The sequence below is a fragment of the Aegilops tauschii genome, chromosome 4 (genome assembly GCF_002575655.3).
Source record: "Aegilops tauschii subsp. strangulata cultivar AL8/78 chromosome 4, Aet v6.0, whole genome shotgun sequence".
Classification (NCBI taxonomy): domain Eukaryota; kingdom Viridiplantae; phylum Streptophyta; class Magnoliopsida; order Poales; family Poaceae; genus Aegilops; species Aegilops tauschii.
Window position 1 is genome coordinate 23,097,292 of NC_053038.3, and position 16,110 is coordinate 23,113,401.

Genomic DNA, 16,110 nt, shown 5'->3' on the forward strand with positions numbered 1-16,110 from the left:
CAAGAACACCTCTCCTCCTGAGGTTGTTCGACCATTGTACTAGTTCATCCTCAGCCCGCGAGGCAATCCACCACCACACACTGGAGTAGGGTATTACACCACAACGGTGGCCCGAACCAGTATAAATCTCTATCCCGTGTTCCCCGGATTCGTCGAGCTTGGCCGTGGATCGTTGAGTGAGCGAGCTAGAGAGAGAGAGAGAGTTCTTCATGCGCACCCCAGTGTTCGAACCTCAAGGGTTTGCCGGAACCCACGATCCAACACAAACACCTACAAACCAAAAGTGATTGAGCATCAGTGAAGAGATTGTTCCTATGTGGATTTGACGCTTATTACCTTTGAAGACTGTGCATCTTCCAGACGGTTAGGCGTCATGGTCTAGAGCATCCAAGAGGAAATTGTGGATCGCCAAGTGACCGAGTTTGTGAAGGTTTGGAAGTCACCTGAAGACTTACCACGAGTGATTGGGCGAGGTCTGTGTGACCTTAGCTCAAGGAGAGTACGGCGAGGACTGTGTGTCCTCAGGTTTAAATACCTAGCTGCTCCAACCAGACGTACGCTTGTCACAGCAGTTGGAACTGGTCTACCAAATCACTGTCTTCACCGAGCTAACTGGTTCTATTTCCTCAACCCTTCCATTTCCTCATTCTGTGTTGTTGTTCATGATCGTTATTGTTTGAAGACTTTGACCGAAGACTTTCTCAATTTCCTTAGTTCAATTTCTTCAGTCAGTTTGTCTTCATCCTACTTATCCTGTGTTTACGCTACTTGTGCTATGTGCTTGTTTTCATTTCATAATGATAACTGTGCTACTGCTCTGTTATGTTTACTTCTGAGTACTTATTCCACTGCTAGTCGTTCGTGACTTAGGAATTTCCTCACTGGGAAATTCCTCAGTGATGAATTTGTAAAAGTCGCCTATTTCCCCCCCTCTAATCAATATAACGCACTTTCAATTGGTATCAGAGCCAGGTTCTCCCTTGTTCTGTGTGATTTTGGTTTAACCGCCTAGAGTTTTAGTTATGTCAACCGCAGGAATGAAGACTGTATCATGCCCCATCTTTGACGGTCATGACTATCCCAAGTGGAAGGCCATGATGAAGAAGTGTCTCACGGCGATGAACAGCGAGCTATGGACCGTCACTGAGATTGGTCTTACCGATCTATGCAAGATGGCGGAGGATGATATATTCGCAAGTACACTCTACTCAACCTCACGGCGAAGGACATCATCTACTCCTGTCTGTCCCAAAACCAGTTCAGGAACATTATGCATCTCAGCCATGCGAAGCTTATCTGGGACCGACTCTCTGAGGTCTATGGAGGTCATCGAACTCGTCATGATCCCTGGTTTGAGGATTTCAAGGAATCGCTCAGGGCGATGACTTTTGATCTAGAATCATCATCCTCTGCACCATGCTTATGGCAAAAGGTGCCAAGGTAACTGAATGTTACTTATCCGAGTCTAGTGATGATGAATCTGGTGATGAATTTGGACCCAGCTATGTCAAACTTGCTTCCCTTGCCACTAAACAACAAACAGCTTTGGAAAAAGTTCAAAACATGCTTGATGAAAGCGATGATATGTTGGGTGAAGAAATGGATCACACTCAAACCTTGACTGATAAACTTCAGAGACTTCAGCCCAAGTTTGATAACCTTCAGAGTCATCATAACACTCTCTTATCTGATCATGAGAAGCTTTCTTATTAATTTCTTCAAAGAAAGCAAGATCTTGAGAAGCTAAGGGAGAGTTATGAAGATCTTCAGAAGGAACGTGATTCATTGCTTGCTCAGCAGATCAGTGCTGCTCAGGAAGAATTCATTCCACCATGTTTGAAATGCATTGAACGTGAATCTGCTAATTCTTCACCTGAAAGTTCAAATGCTTCTATTGCTGCAAATTCTTCAACTTTCTCTGCTATCACTAATTCCTCATCTGAGGATGCTACTAGTATCACTAACAATGCAGGGCTGAAGGAATTGTATATGACAGGCATGCACAAAAGCCTCAAAGGGCATCAGGCTCTTTGTGATGTGCTTAAAAAGCAGATCCTCAACAGGCACCCTAGGAAAGAGGGTATTGCCTTTGAGAGGAAACTCAATGCTGATGGGACCTACTGGAAACCTGAGCAGTATCCCAAATCCTCATGGGTTGCTACAAAAGGACCTCCAGTAGATCCATCCACTTTATCTGGCTTTACATGTGAATCTTCATATTCTTCTGATGAGTCATTTGACTCCAACTATAAACTATTCAAAAATCAAAATGGTGAAGTATTTGCTAGATATGTTGGCACTAACTGCAGGAACGGTCCCCCTATGGAGAAAATCTGGGTTCCCAAAAGGTGCCTTGAAAGTCTTCAGGTGAATGTCATCATGACACCACCTGTGAAGAATAGGAACCCCAGATCAAATTCTTCATATGGACGAAAGTCTTCATATGAATCCAAGTCCTCATATGGACCACGTTCCTCACGTGGATCAAATTCCTCATATGGATCAAAGTCCTCATATGAACATCATCGTGCTAACACTTCTGTTTCGCAGGGAAAGACTAAGGGTTATGAATATGTGCATTATTCTTCAAATCATTATGTTCATAAGTCCTCAAAGAATTTCTCTGCTTATTCATATGTTTACCCTAACCCCTCTTATGTGAAACAAAGTGGACTGGCATCTATGCCACCTTTCTCTTATGGATTTCGCAGAATGATGAACTCTTTGCCACCCCTCCAGATGTGGGTGGTGAAGAAAAAGAACTGATTTCTTTTGCAGGGTCAGGTCTCCAGACGAACTTAAACGTCTGAAGAATTTGCTGGAAGACCTGAATATGCTTGATAGGACGCAAGCTAATCATGAAAAAATGAATTTTCATTTCTCACGTCCTCGTACTGCTATCTGTTTTAATGTTTGATGAAATTGATCTGATGAATTTGATGTCATATTCTTCACTGCTGAAGTATATGAGTTCATAAGTTGCACTAATTCATCTACAAGATGATCAACCCAAAGCCACTGAGTGGGTCCTCGACAGTGGATGTACAAATCACATGACTGGTGACAGGAACTTATTGATGGACACTGCTTTATCTCCATCGCATCTGAAGCATATCACCTACGCTGACAAATAATATGCAAGGTTCACACAAAGATGGAGAATTCCGGCAGCTGGAAATCTGGACCTGAAAAAGCTACGTCAGGCTACCTATTCTGCACAACTCCAAATGAGCTGAAACTTCACGAGGAGTTTTTATGGAATAAATAAGAAATACTGGAGCAAATAACTACCGGAGGGGGGCCACCTGGTGAGCACAAGACACTAGGGCGCGCCAGGCCCCCCAGGCGCGCCCTGGTGGGTTGTGCTCAGCCCAGCCCACCTCCGGTGCCCCTCTTCTGGTATATAAATCATTTTGACCTAGAAAAATAAGGAGAGGACTTTCGGGACGGAGCGCAGCCATCTCGAGGCGGAACTTGGGCAGGAGCACTTTGCCCTCCGGCAGAGCATTCCGCCGGGGGAACTTCCCTCCCGGAGGGGGAAATCATCGTCATCATCATCACCAACAACCCTCTCATCTTGGGGAGGCCAATATTCATCAACATCTTCACCAGCACCATCTCCTCTCAAACCCTAGTTCATCTCTTGTGTTCAATCTTTGTACCGGAACCTCAGATTGGTACCTATGGGTGACTAGTAGTGTTGATTACATCTTGTAGTTGATCACTATATGGTTTATTTGGTGGAAGATTATATGTTCAGATCCATTATGCTATTTAATACCCCTCTGATCATGAGCATGTTTATCACTGTGAGTAGTTACTTCTGTTCTTTAGGTCATGGGAGAAATGATGTTGCAAGTAATCATGTGAACTTGATATGTGTTCGATATTTTGATGATATGTATGGTGTGATTCCTTAGTGGTGTCATGTGAACGTCGACTACATGACACTTCACCATATTTGGGCCTAAGGGAATGCATTGTGGAGTAGTTATTAGATGATGGGTTGCTAGAGTGACAGAAGCTTAAACCCTAGTTTATGCGCTACTTCGTAAGGGACCGATTTGGATCCAAAAGTTTAATGCTATGGTTAGATTCTATCTTAATACTTTTCTCATAGTTGCAGATGCTTGCGAGGGGGTTAATCATAAGTAGGAGGTTTGTTCAAGTAAGAACATCACCTAAGCATCGATCCACCCACATATCAAATTATCAAAGTAGTGAACACAAATCAAGCCAACATGGTGAAAGTGACTAGACAAAATTCCCGTGTGCCCTCAAGAACACTTTGCTCATTATAAGAAACCGTTTTGGCCTGTCCTTTGCCACAAAAGGATTGGGCTACCTCGTTGCATATTATTTACCATTACTGTTACGTGCTCGTTACAAATTATCTTGCTATCAAATTATCTGTTACTTACAATTTCAGCGCTTGCAGACATTACCTTGCTGAAAACCACTTGTCATTTCCTTCTGCTCGTCGTTGGGTTCGACACTCTTACTTATTGAAAGGACTACGATTGATCCCCTATACCTGTGGGTCATCATCGGTGTTGGGATCCGCTCCATTCAGCCGTGCCCGAGCTTCTAGGTCGTTCCTTGTGACAGAGGCGGTGACCACGGCGCCGCGGAGCGACTGGTGGCGACATCCCAGATCCTGCGCATGAGTAGACATGCTATTTAAGAGGGTTTTTCACGGGATATTATTTAAGAGGGTCTATTTTTAAAACAAAAAATATTTCTTTCTCTCTATAAAAGTTTTCTGCACCTTCATACAGTTTATGTTTCATTTTAGTTAGTTGTGAGTGGTATTGCTTAAGTTTTCTTTCAACTAATTGATTGCCATCAAAGAAAGGCCATCATGGCTCTCTTGCAGTATTTATGTGATTACATCGAAGAAAGTGGTCCATCGACCCACTATGATGTTTCTTATAAATAAATCAAAATACTTCTAACTCTTGCATCATATGATTTGCTTCTCTTTGAAAGTGCTTTAGTTTGGCATTTGATCGTCAAAACTTAAGCATGCTAGGGAATCACAATGATCAATGGAAAGGTGGGATATGGAGAGGAACTTTCGAGCTTGTTGTAACGTGCTTGTGGCATTACTCGCCTTCTGCCGTAGTAACGCACGGGCATTTCTTTGCCATTGTAGATTCACGGTGAAGGTGGGGCGGGAGTCATCCGGTTTAAAAGGAGAGGCTCCAACGAGAAATGTTCTGCTATGACGAGAAAGCAGGAAGGGGAGAGTCTGGCGAGAAAAGGAAAGGTGCGTCATGGGGTGTGGTTTTTGTGTAGGACCCACGTGTTGGAGATAACATGGTGGATAGTCTGGACAACCAAATTTCTCCACCACATATGGTCTGGATTTGGGGAGCCCAGCATGTCCAGGCGATTGAATTTTGGGGAGCCTGTTGGGCACTCGTACACGCCTGAGCATATGAGGGAGAAATGAGCTTCAACCCTCGAGATGACCCTAATCATTTGTTTGATTCATTTTTATGCATTGTAACCCGTAGCAACGCACGGGCGCTCTACTGGTCTTTAAAAATGGCTAGAACGGCTCATTTTGGGCTTTTCGACCGGGCTTACGGCGGAACACTGCGGACTGAGCCCAACCAAATATCAGATTATTGGTTTGGGTTGTCTATTGCGAGGTTCATCCTATAATTTCATTTTTGACAACATGAAAGATTAAGGGTATGTTTGGTTTGCATGATTAGTATTTTTAAGCTTGATTGCATGATTAGTACGATATATGACTGTGCAGAAACAAAAACAATGAGTGGAAAACACACGGTACTTGTAAAATTGCGTGATTCGTTCATAGAATATATATAGAGAAAAATACTGCCCACGTTCTCCGCCAAGGAAAAGTTACCTCACGTCCACGAAGGGAGGGGCAGTTCACGTTCGCCCGTGATTCCGACGGTTTCCTCCCCCTTCACCGGTCGTTCCAGGGGCGTAAGGGTGGGGAACCTGGATCTTGTCTATGTTGTTTATGAGGTGTGGCCGTGTGGGGGGTATGTGCTCTAGTCGGCGGTGGTGTTGCCGATGGGGAATAATGTCGCCGCTACTCCTTCCCCTCTCTGGCATGGTCTTCTGCTTCATCAGGGAGTAGGCGGCGTTTGGTCCCCGCGGATCTGCAGGTCTGACGTGACTTTGTGCCCTCTAGGCGGCCGACGAGGCGTCGATGGTGGCTGCTTGTTGTAGGGATGTTGTCCTTCGACCCTTTTAGCGTTTGCACCGCTGTCTCCTCCAGTGGTGGTATGGGGTTGGTGAGGTTTGGTGCAGGGGTGTCCCAACGGTCGTTGTTGGGCTTGGCGACTGCTTGTTCAGGAAGTGCGCCGGTGGAACTGGCATAGGAGTTTATGGATCTTTGTTTTCGGATGCGGCATCGGCGATCTCTTCTCCAGGGCTATGGTCCGGAAGGATTGGTGCTTCGATGGCTTCCCGTCAGCGACAACAACTAAGGTTGGCCCGGCTCCGGCGAGGAGGTGCAGCAACGGCGCGCCATTAACACGTCCAGGTGGAAGACAGTGGTCTGCTCCCGGAGGACTTTGTTGTATTATCTGTCTTTGTTAAGGGGTGCTTTGTAATGCATATTCCTGGTTAATAGATCCAATGGTTTTTTCGCAAAAAATATGCTAAACACTGCCAAATCCAAAAGAAACCAGATGAAAAATGTAAAATAGGATGCCATTATGCCTCTAAAGACTCTGGTCTCATGTTTCTTTTGCGTGAACATAAAAACATGTTCTCATGGATTGTGAAGTTCCCTCCTCCAAATTTTGTTTGCTCTATTCTTTTGAGCCCCCCCCCCCCCAAAAAAAACTATTGCTATGTTTTTTCAGCAAAAATAGACAAACCATAAAAAAGGCAACTTGTGATTTGTACACATTAGCTTTGGTAATGCATCCCAGCATCACTCAATAGCGGGGAATTGACGCGGATCACGTTGCATCCCTACTACATTTTGCGTCGTGTTTAATCTGGTTGTCTATTGAACGGACCAAGCTATATTGTTTTTGTTGTGTTTTCCCTTTTCACATTTTCACCGAGATTTTCTCTCGTTATAAATAGTCATGAAGTGATTGATATAGCTCTTAAGGTGACCAAATGGTCCGTTATGACGACCCAATGGGTGTTAGTTCTTCTTCTTCTTAGAGTGCACAATGACCGCAACAAAGGGCAATGCCCGGCAGGACACAAATGATACTGTTCTACTCCACTACGATGTTTGGATGCGTGGAGGCCAAGCCCAATGGGTACGCCCAACTCACATATGGCCTTGCCTTTATCGCCAAACACCCTTGACTTTGTTGTTGATTTATTTCTTAAACAAAAGGGTCAAATGACAAAACTACAAAACAAACCATCGGCACTAGAATCCTGCCACACTTTGAAAGTGTACGTGATGTCCTTCCTACCCAAACACTTTGTTTTCTTCCTTTTTACTGGGCTGAAGAGGTGTTTTGTTCGTGTCTATGCTAGATGAACAAATAGTGGTCTTAAGAGTGACAATATGACCAGAACGCAATATACCAATTTCAAAAGGGAAAAAGAGTTGTTTGGTGACCTACTGTCCTCGTTTTAACTAGTTTCTTCTTAATTTATGATAATTTCATTGCAATAGAATATAAACTAAGTTTAACATATATGGTGTATCAACCGTAAATTCATCGTAATGCTAAACACAACCAATGTCTCACCAATAATGTTGTGCGAAAATGTTGGCTCTATGATGGTACTTCCTCCGTTTTTATTTACTCCACATATTAGATTTGACTCAAGTCAAACTTCATAAGTTTGACCAAGTTTATCGAAGAAATTACGGTCAATTACAATAACAAATCTATATAATGTGAAAGTACATTCAATAGTGAATCTAATGGTATTGATTTGTTATTGTGTATGTTAATATTTTTGTCTATAAACTTTATTAAAGTTTATAAAGTTTGACTTTGACCAAAACTAATATGCAGGGTATTGTCCGGAAAAGAGAAGCACTATACCATCCAACAACTACTGAAGCAAAGGAGCAAGGTACTATTGCATTTTGTCAGTCAAAGCCCAACAACGCTGTTCTCGTTCCAAAACCCTCTAAACCCTAATCCTTCCTCTCTATCCATCCATTCCCCTCTCTGCCTGCTCTCGCCCAGCCCAGCCCAGCCCCGCCTCCATGCTCACCTGAGCAATCCCGCACACCCCCATCCGCCATGGCCTCCTGCAAGCTCCTGACCACCGCCGTGAGCTCCTCCATCCGGCGCTTCTACCGCCTCGCCTCCTCCCCCCTCCTCCCGCCGCCCGCCTCCCGCCGCCTCCCGGTGCCACTCCTCTCCGCACGCTTCTGCTCCGCCGCCGCCGCCGCCACCGCGCCGTTGGACGCCGCCTACTCGGCCGTCGCCGTCGCCACAGCAGCCGCCCCCGCGCCCGTGGACGCGGCCTCCTCCGCCGTCGCCGCCGTCTCCGAGGGCCACCCGTGGCCGGAGTGGGCCGACTTCCTCGAGAAGCTGCGGGCCAAGGGGTACTTCGTGCGGCCCCCTCTCGCCTCCGGCGCCCCCGTGGGCGAGGAGGTGGCCGCGGATGCCGTGGGCAAGCCCGACTACCCCTTCAGGGACCAGAACAGGGTGAAGAACGCGTGCCTCAATTTCGCGCGCGAGCGCTTTGATCTTCTCAGGTTCGCAGCCGCGATATGCATTGTCATCTTGTAGCTCGGTCGTGGTTTGCTTCTGCGCATGAATTGGACTTTATTTTGTTGCATACTCTGCCTAGTTGGTGATGCCTCATTTTAATTGGAATATGCTGCTCTCGAAATGGTCAGAGACTAGTAAAATGATCATGTTGTACATGACTGATTGGAAGTACCGCAAGAACTGCTAAACTGGGCTATGGTCTGTTGAACATTGCTCTAGTTACTCCAATAGTGCTAACTTTTTTGTAGCTTGATGCATTTCAGTTAATTTGCTAATGAAGTTCTACTGCACTTCTGCTCCACACAGCATATTTAATAGAAAAATCACTTCCAATGATGACATCCATGGAGCATCAGTTAAATTCATTACTGCCGATATTTGATAAACAATTGTTGAAGCCGTGATCCTAGTTGTAGGATTCTATGATTCTGCGATCCCACAGACACCACAGCAATATGACTTCAGTTGAGCCCTGAGTTGTACACTTGTACTTGGTACCTGGTAGGATTTTACTGGAGCCGCGAACCTAGTCGTGGTCTTGTGAAAGCCTGTGGTCGAATCATCCATACTCCCAGACCTAATGTGTTTGGTTGTGTTCCATCCCTCAATTCAAATTGGATTGTAAGTACTAGATAAAAGACATTCATATTTGGAGGTCTGGAATAAAAAAATAGTAATGATGGTTTATTTGTAATTGATTTTTATGCATTATATGGTCAGGTAACCACAAAATTGGCATAATTGACATTCATATCATGGCTTCAACAATTACTCGCAGAATGACACAAAACAAACATGGTAGAATTGTAGACAGTGAACTGGTCTGAAAATGTGCCCTACCACACTGTCCTAGGTCTGATACTGGATATGCGAACCTTGCCGCAATGATTAAATATTATCCAGAGAAGTTAGATTCCAATTTATGTTGGGGTCATGGTTGTCAGCAATTTAACAGTGATTCTGTGACCAGTAACTGAATCTTTGAACTGATTGTGCCTACTAACTTTGTAACTACTTTTATGATTCTTGCTTGACTGGAATTTAATTTGACTGCATTATTATCACAGCTCTCTTCCCAAGAAGGATATCCAAGCTATTGTCGAGTGTGGTTGTCCTAATATCTTCCGAAAGGCTGTCAGTTCTGCAAAAAGGCTGAGAGAATTTGTGCAGGTTGACGAAGGAGATGTAAGTTGGTGTGTTCTTTCTCCAATATGTGTTTCCTATTATAATGGGCTGTTGATTTTCTTTACATATAGCAGGCTCCTTTCTTTACTCAGAGTTTGATATCAGAAAAAGGGTCTTAAGACTTTGATCTTTGATACAGGCATGCAGTGTTTGCAAATTACGTGGATCTTGTGATAAGGCTTATGTCATTCCAAAAGCTGAGGAAGCAGCTCGTACCGTTGATGTCGTGCGCATACTGCTAACTTATGCAATAGATCCAGCCACCCTATCTGGAGAAAATTCTGTTGGTGGGGGTGTGCAAGAATCTGCAAGGAAGCTTCTCTCAGATCTGACTATGCTTTGTGACACAACAATTGATCCATCTCTTCCTAAACCTGTAATTCACACTTATAGCAAGCAGGATTCATCAACCAAACCTGACAAGGGCAAACAATCATCTAGGGTATCAGCTGGAAAGGGTAGAGAAACAGCTGTGACTGAAATGAAGAAGGGCGACTGGCTTTGCCCGAAGTAAGTCCGTTAATCTCTAAATTAATCGACTGTTATGCAGCTTATGCTGCTCTACCTTCTTTTTTATGAACCTTGGATTTGATTTTCTTTATGTTGCCCTGTGAGATTGCTAAGTCGGATGATTTGTTACTGCAATGCTCATATGAGAGCATCATGTATGATGATCAGTGATTTTCTCAACTCATGCAACCTAGGGTCCAGTACCATCACTAGCGCCAGTTTTTCTTTGGACAGATGTTACTACTTCTTTTGAAAAAATATGTTACTACTTCTTTTGGAAAAATATTTTACTACTTCTTTTGAAAAAATATGTTACTACTTCATTCACATTACATAAGGCCATCTCTAGGGCTGTAATTAGATATGGTACTATCTTAATTCCAGTTGAATGATATTAAACTAATTTATCAGAATATTCCATTTGATGGTAGTGGTTTATATCCTCATTTACCACTAAACACAAGACAGTTTGTGATTTTCTTATGACTGCTTTTCCATCTGATACAGTATTTGTACTTTCAGCGTTTAACTTTGCCCAATTACAATGCATTCTTATGTACTTTATCCAATGTCTTACAATGTCATTGTAACCTTTTCTATGTGAGGAAAACTTGAATACTCCCTCCGATCCATATTACTTGTCGCTCAAACGGATTTATCTTACACTGAAATACGTCATATATCCGTTTCAGCGACAAGTAATATGGATCAGAGGAGTACTAGATTTTGGATTGATTGTCTGTAGCATGATATAATTTGGTGTACAGCCAAGTCTACTTGCATCTCCAGTGATAGTATTAGCATGGATATTTGAACCAAATCTAGATGTATCTATTATTGCTTAAGAGCTTGAAATACCTGTTCGCAAAGCGGTATGTTATGTTGTAATAGGATTTCCGACTTCCTAGAAATCCACATACTATCTGATAAAAGTTTGGGAGGGATCCCAGAAGCAACGTCAGTCGGTTTTAGTTAAAATTAGTTGTACCTAATAGGCCGGTTTATACTTCTCTCTTGATGCGTGCATCCAACAGGCTGGGCTGCCAGGTTTGTTACGTTTTCCTGGATATGTTATGTAGTGTAAGATGCTTCGTGTTCAATAAAAAGTCTTAGGTTTTGAAGTGAAAGTTGAGTTAAATGGTTGATCTGCACCAGCCAGGACTAGCCCTTGGTGGCATTGTTCAGAAAGGAGCCTCTTAGGCGCTAAGCGACAACCAAACGTGTAACCTATGGCAAGAGCAGGGCTCTAGGGAGCCAGTGAGGTTTTCCGGCAAGGAATCGACCTCACCGGCGAGGAATTATGGGGAGGGAGGAGCCGGTGTGGGGAGAGAGAACACCCAGAGGCTCTGGTGAGTCGAGGAAGTGTGGCGGTTGGTCGCTGGCGGCTCGTTGTCGCGCTATTGCTCATGCAGTCATGGTTGCTGTATATGGTGGCGGCCCTTCTTTTCTTTCCTTTTCCTTTTTATTTGGCCTTCCACATCGTCAGATTTCTCCCTATGAGCTCTCCAGGAAGAAGCTGCTAGTTGTGCTGACGACCGCCTAGGCGGGCTAGACGCTAGGCGACGGCAAGCCTAGCACTTCGTTGAACCTTGCTTGGTGGTATTTTTTAATAGAAGGAAACGGCCTTAGTACTCACGCAGGTAGGCAACTAACCAGTGCTCAGCTCTCTCGCTAGGTTCAGAATCTGTGCAGATTTTGTTTTGGTGGATCGTAGAAGCACCTCCATTGGCCGGGGTTGATTTTTTACAAGACTAAAAGTTCGTGATTGTGCAAAAAGCTGGCATTAATCAGTGGCCTCTCTTGTTTGCTGCACTGATTTCATATATTATTTTCTTGCACATGTGGAAGGATGATGTACTGTTGGCTGCTGATTATGTCTTGTTAATGGACTTTTCTGTAATTTTTGCCAGCTGCAACTTCTTAAATTTTGCTCGAAATCGTCAGTGTCTCGAATGCAAAGTAGATGGACCAAAGAAGATAGAAGCAGCCACCAGTGAAATGAAAATGGGAGATTGGATCTGTCCAGAGTAATTATCTGACCTCGTATACATTTCCCCCTAATGTTTCAGCAGCGCTCCATTGTCCATACTCACTTGTTTGTTCTTTCAGGTGCGCTTTTATGAACTTTTCTCGCAACAAGATGTGTTTTAAATGTGAAGGACAACGGCCAAAGAGGCAGCTCAACCCTGGAGAGTGGGAATGCCCCTCGTATGTGCTAACCACGTCCTCTTTGTGACTCTTGCCTTCTTATAACAAACTAATGAGACATTATCTCCTCCCTTTATAGATGTGATTTTGTGAACTTCCGCCGGAACCAGGAGTGTAAAAAGTGCAGCCACGACCGCCCCGAAGACGATACCCAGGATAATAAGCTCGGATACGATGTGTGGAGGAACACCAAGGGAGCTGGCAAGGATAGAAGCTTTGACTCTGTTCATCAGGGAGACGACGACGGCAATGAAGAGGGGTTGCCATACAAGGGGGAGGAGCGCAGGCATGTAGCGAGCAGAAGGGCGTCACCAGCCCGGAGGGAGTTCACGGGCAAGAGTAGGAACCATGGCGACGAAGACAATGCCTTGCCATACGAGGGGGGAGACAGGCGTGTGTCAAGCAGAAGGGCCTCACCAGCCCGGAAGGGATTCGCGAAGAACGACGATGGCAATGAGGATGTTGAATTCGATGTCTCGCCATATGATGGGGAGCGCAAGCATGGATCGAGCAGAAGGGCGGCGCCAGGTCGGAGGGGATTCACCAAGGATGAAGACGACGTGTTGCCGTACGAAGGGGCGCGCAAGCATGTGGTAAGCAGAAGGGCAACCCCATCCCAGAGGAGATTCACTGCTGCGAGAGGAGAATAGGCAGTAGCTATACACCATTGATGCTTTTTCTTGTAGCAGATATGATACTCCTGGATCGCGTAAATTTTAGCTGAGCACATGTCACGAAATAATACCGATTTTGGCAAATTACTTCCCTTCTTGGAATTTAGAAACGATATTGACAGCCTCATGTGTACACTTACTGATGTGTGAGATAATCTGAGTAGTTAAAAACAGCTGTTTCTTGGTGAGGTATACTTGTTGTGGACACCAACGATGACCATGCCACAGGCTGGAGGGGCTTAAAGATTGTATCAGAAACGAATGCACACAACAACATCAACGTCACCGGAGATAACAACGAGCATAACATGCTCCGCAGATGTCGCACAAGGAAACTGACAAGGAGATTTACGGAAACGGTATCAAAATCTGTACTGCAAAATGTTATGCTCCGCAGATGTCGCACAAGAAAACTGGAGATTTACGGAAACTGTATCAAAATCTGTACTGCAAAATGTTATGCTCCGCAGATGTCGCACAAGAAAACTGGAGATTTACGGAAACTGTATCAAAATCTGTACTGCAAAACCCGTCTCCATCCAGCTTTATTCTGTGAGTAAAACAGACGCGCGCACACACAATTGACACTTCAAAAGACATCATCACCACCACGCCTAAATGACTCCAGTGATCCAGTCACAACGGCTATCAAGTCAGGCATCAGTCCGGAGCCTCACACGGCTTCCCTGATGACAAGGTTGATGCCGAACGACGCCGTGCAGATGATCAGCCCCATTATCGCCGGGAAGTTGAGCCCCCTGCAGAGTTCACCAAAGCGAAAAGGGAATCGACAAGATCAGAACCGCTTTGATGGAAAATGAGAAGTGACTGGACAAAAAAGGAATGAAATCCTTCTAGCAGCTATCATTTGGTGTCATCGACGTACGCGTTATTCGGCATCATAAGCTGCAAATTTGGTTCAAGTCAAACCATTTCTCACTCAATTCAGAGCCCACGACTTTGCTCCTAGTAGTTACCATGTATAGAACCGGAGTGGTTGACATAGGACAGAAGCTTATTAGGTAGGATTGCAACATCACATCCAATCACCAATGTCCTACTTTATGATTCCCAGGGCTGAGAATTTCCTAAGAAACTAGTAGCAAAAAATGCTGGAAATCAAGTGAATTTCTATTGCTTCACGTCCACACAATGATTTGATTTGGACGCCATCACCATCTGAATCATCGCTGAGCGAAAAGCAAACATACATACCCAAGCTTGTAGCGGTTCTCCGGGACGCCGGTGGCGTAGCCCTTGAAGTAGAAGAACCTGGCGACGGTGTAGAGGAGCCCCAGCGCGGCGGCGACGACCGGGTGCTGCAGGCCGCCGAGCAGCAGCGTGGCGAAGAAGAGCGGCATCATCTCAATCGAGTTCTGGTGCCCCCTCTGCAACCCCCACAGCACAAATCCACAAGAACTTAGCCAACTCTCGCTCGAAATCGATCAGCGGATCACGGAGAGGGCGGGCGACGGGGACAGACCTGGACGCAGTTGAAGGGCTTGGCGTCCTTGTTCTCGGCCTCGGTGGCGTACATGGTGGGGTAGAACACCTTGTACCTGGAAGAACAAGCGGCGGCGCAGGATCGTCAAGCTCCAAGATCAAATTCTCCGGAGCAAAAATGAAGAAAGGAACACCTACTTCTTGCGGGCGGCGCCGACCTGGAAGCTCATCCAGAAGTTGAGGAAGGCGTAGGCCACCACGACGAGCACCACGTAGCCGTACTCCTTGGGCAGCTCCACCGACACCGCCATCGTCGTCTACCTTGGTCTCTCCTCTTGGTTTGCCTTGGAAACTGAGATTGGATGGGAAGGAGAATGGAGTGGAGGTCTATCTTATAGGAGGAGAGTGGAGAGACCGGAGGTGTCTAAGAGAAAGTCTTCCTGCCCTCCGGCCCAACAAAGCTTTGACCGATTCCCTCCCTCGAGCCCATCTTGGCAACCCCACGTTTGTTCTTCTCGCTCTGTCCCTACTTTTCGACGAGGCATTGGATTTAATGTTGATACCAATTTCAGAAAAATAGTGATTTTAGTGAGATCACTGTTCATTCTATTGGAAATTTATCATCCATCCTAACCTCTTGGTAAAAAACATTTGCTATTCCTGTGATGCAATTAAACAAACTGAAATTCAATTATTTGTTTTCCCGTTCCTATGTTTTTACAGTCTTGGTAGCAAACTTCAAAGAGGCCCACGACCCTATTGTTTCCTCTCCTAACTCTAGGCGGCTAGCGCAAACTCCCGTCTGTCTGCCGCTCTGACGGCGGATGGCGGAGAGCGAAATTCCTATGTCTTCACTCTGGTTAACAGTTTATTAGGGTTTTTTAGTCCTTGCAGGCGCGATGCTTGGAAGGATGTGTGTCTTCTTCTTCTTCGAGTTCATCCGTCTGGACGTAGTCGACGGAGCTCAGCATAGTCCTATCATCTCCTTGGACGGTGAAGTTAGAGTTAATCGTCATGTGGCCAGATTTGGAGTCAGGTGTTTCAGATCTATGCAAGGGTTCAACGACGACAATTATGGCTCCAGTGCGCTGGTCCTTAGGGTAGATGCATGAAGACTTTCTAGCTATAATCGACAAGGTCAAGCTGGCCCGGGTAAGCGAGCAGCGACAACTGCGTGTTAGCGGCTTGTTCTGACGACAATAGTGGTCGTTCGGTGATCTCGAAATCTCAATGTTGTTTTGATTATGTTTGAGATATTTTGTACTTTCGATGAATCTTATGATAGATCTGATCGTCTTTTGTAAAAAAAAACTTCAAAGAGGCCCTTAGTGAGATCCATAGTGACGTTTGAAGACGATGGAAAAGCTGGAATGGACAAGAACATTTCGACATGG

General features: G+C 45.0%; 2 protein-coding genes across 2 annotated transcripts; one reads left to right on the forward strand and one right to left on the reverse strand.

Moving 5' to 3' along the window:
• The first annotated feature begins 8,043 nt into the window (after positions 1-8,043).
• On the forward strand, positions 8,044-13,461 carry LOC109780753 (uncharacterized). Its single transcript, XM_020339335.4, has 6 exons — positions 8,044-8,680; positions 9,764-9,881; positions 10,021-10,391; positions 12,302-12,418; positions 12,501-12,599; positions 12,679-13,461. Exons 1-6 carry the CDS (start codon positions 8,220-8,222, stop codon positions 13,247-13,249), a joined length of 1,737 nt encoding a protein of 578 aa, XP_020194924.1. The 5' UTR covers positions 8,044-8,219; the 3' UTR covers positions 13,250-13,461.
• A 232-nt stretch (positions 13,462-13,693) lies between these two features.
• LOC109780754 (uncharacterized) lies at positions 13,694-15,200 on the reverse strand. Its single transcript, XM_020339336.4, has 4 exons — positions 14,915-15,200; positions 14,757-14,832; positions 14,489-14,661; positions 13,694-14,031 (listed from the first exon to the last, which is right to left on the reverse strand). The coding sequence occupies exons 1-4, from the start codon at positions 15,025-15,027 to the stop codon at positions 13,947-13,949; spliced, it is 447 nt and encodes a 148-aa protein (XP_020194925.1). The 5' UTR covers positions 15,028-15,200; the 3' UTR covers positions 13,694-13,946.
• Positions 15,201-16,110: the final 910 nt, after the last annotated feature.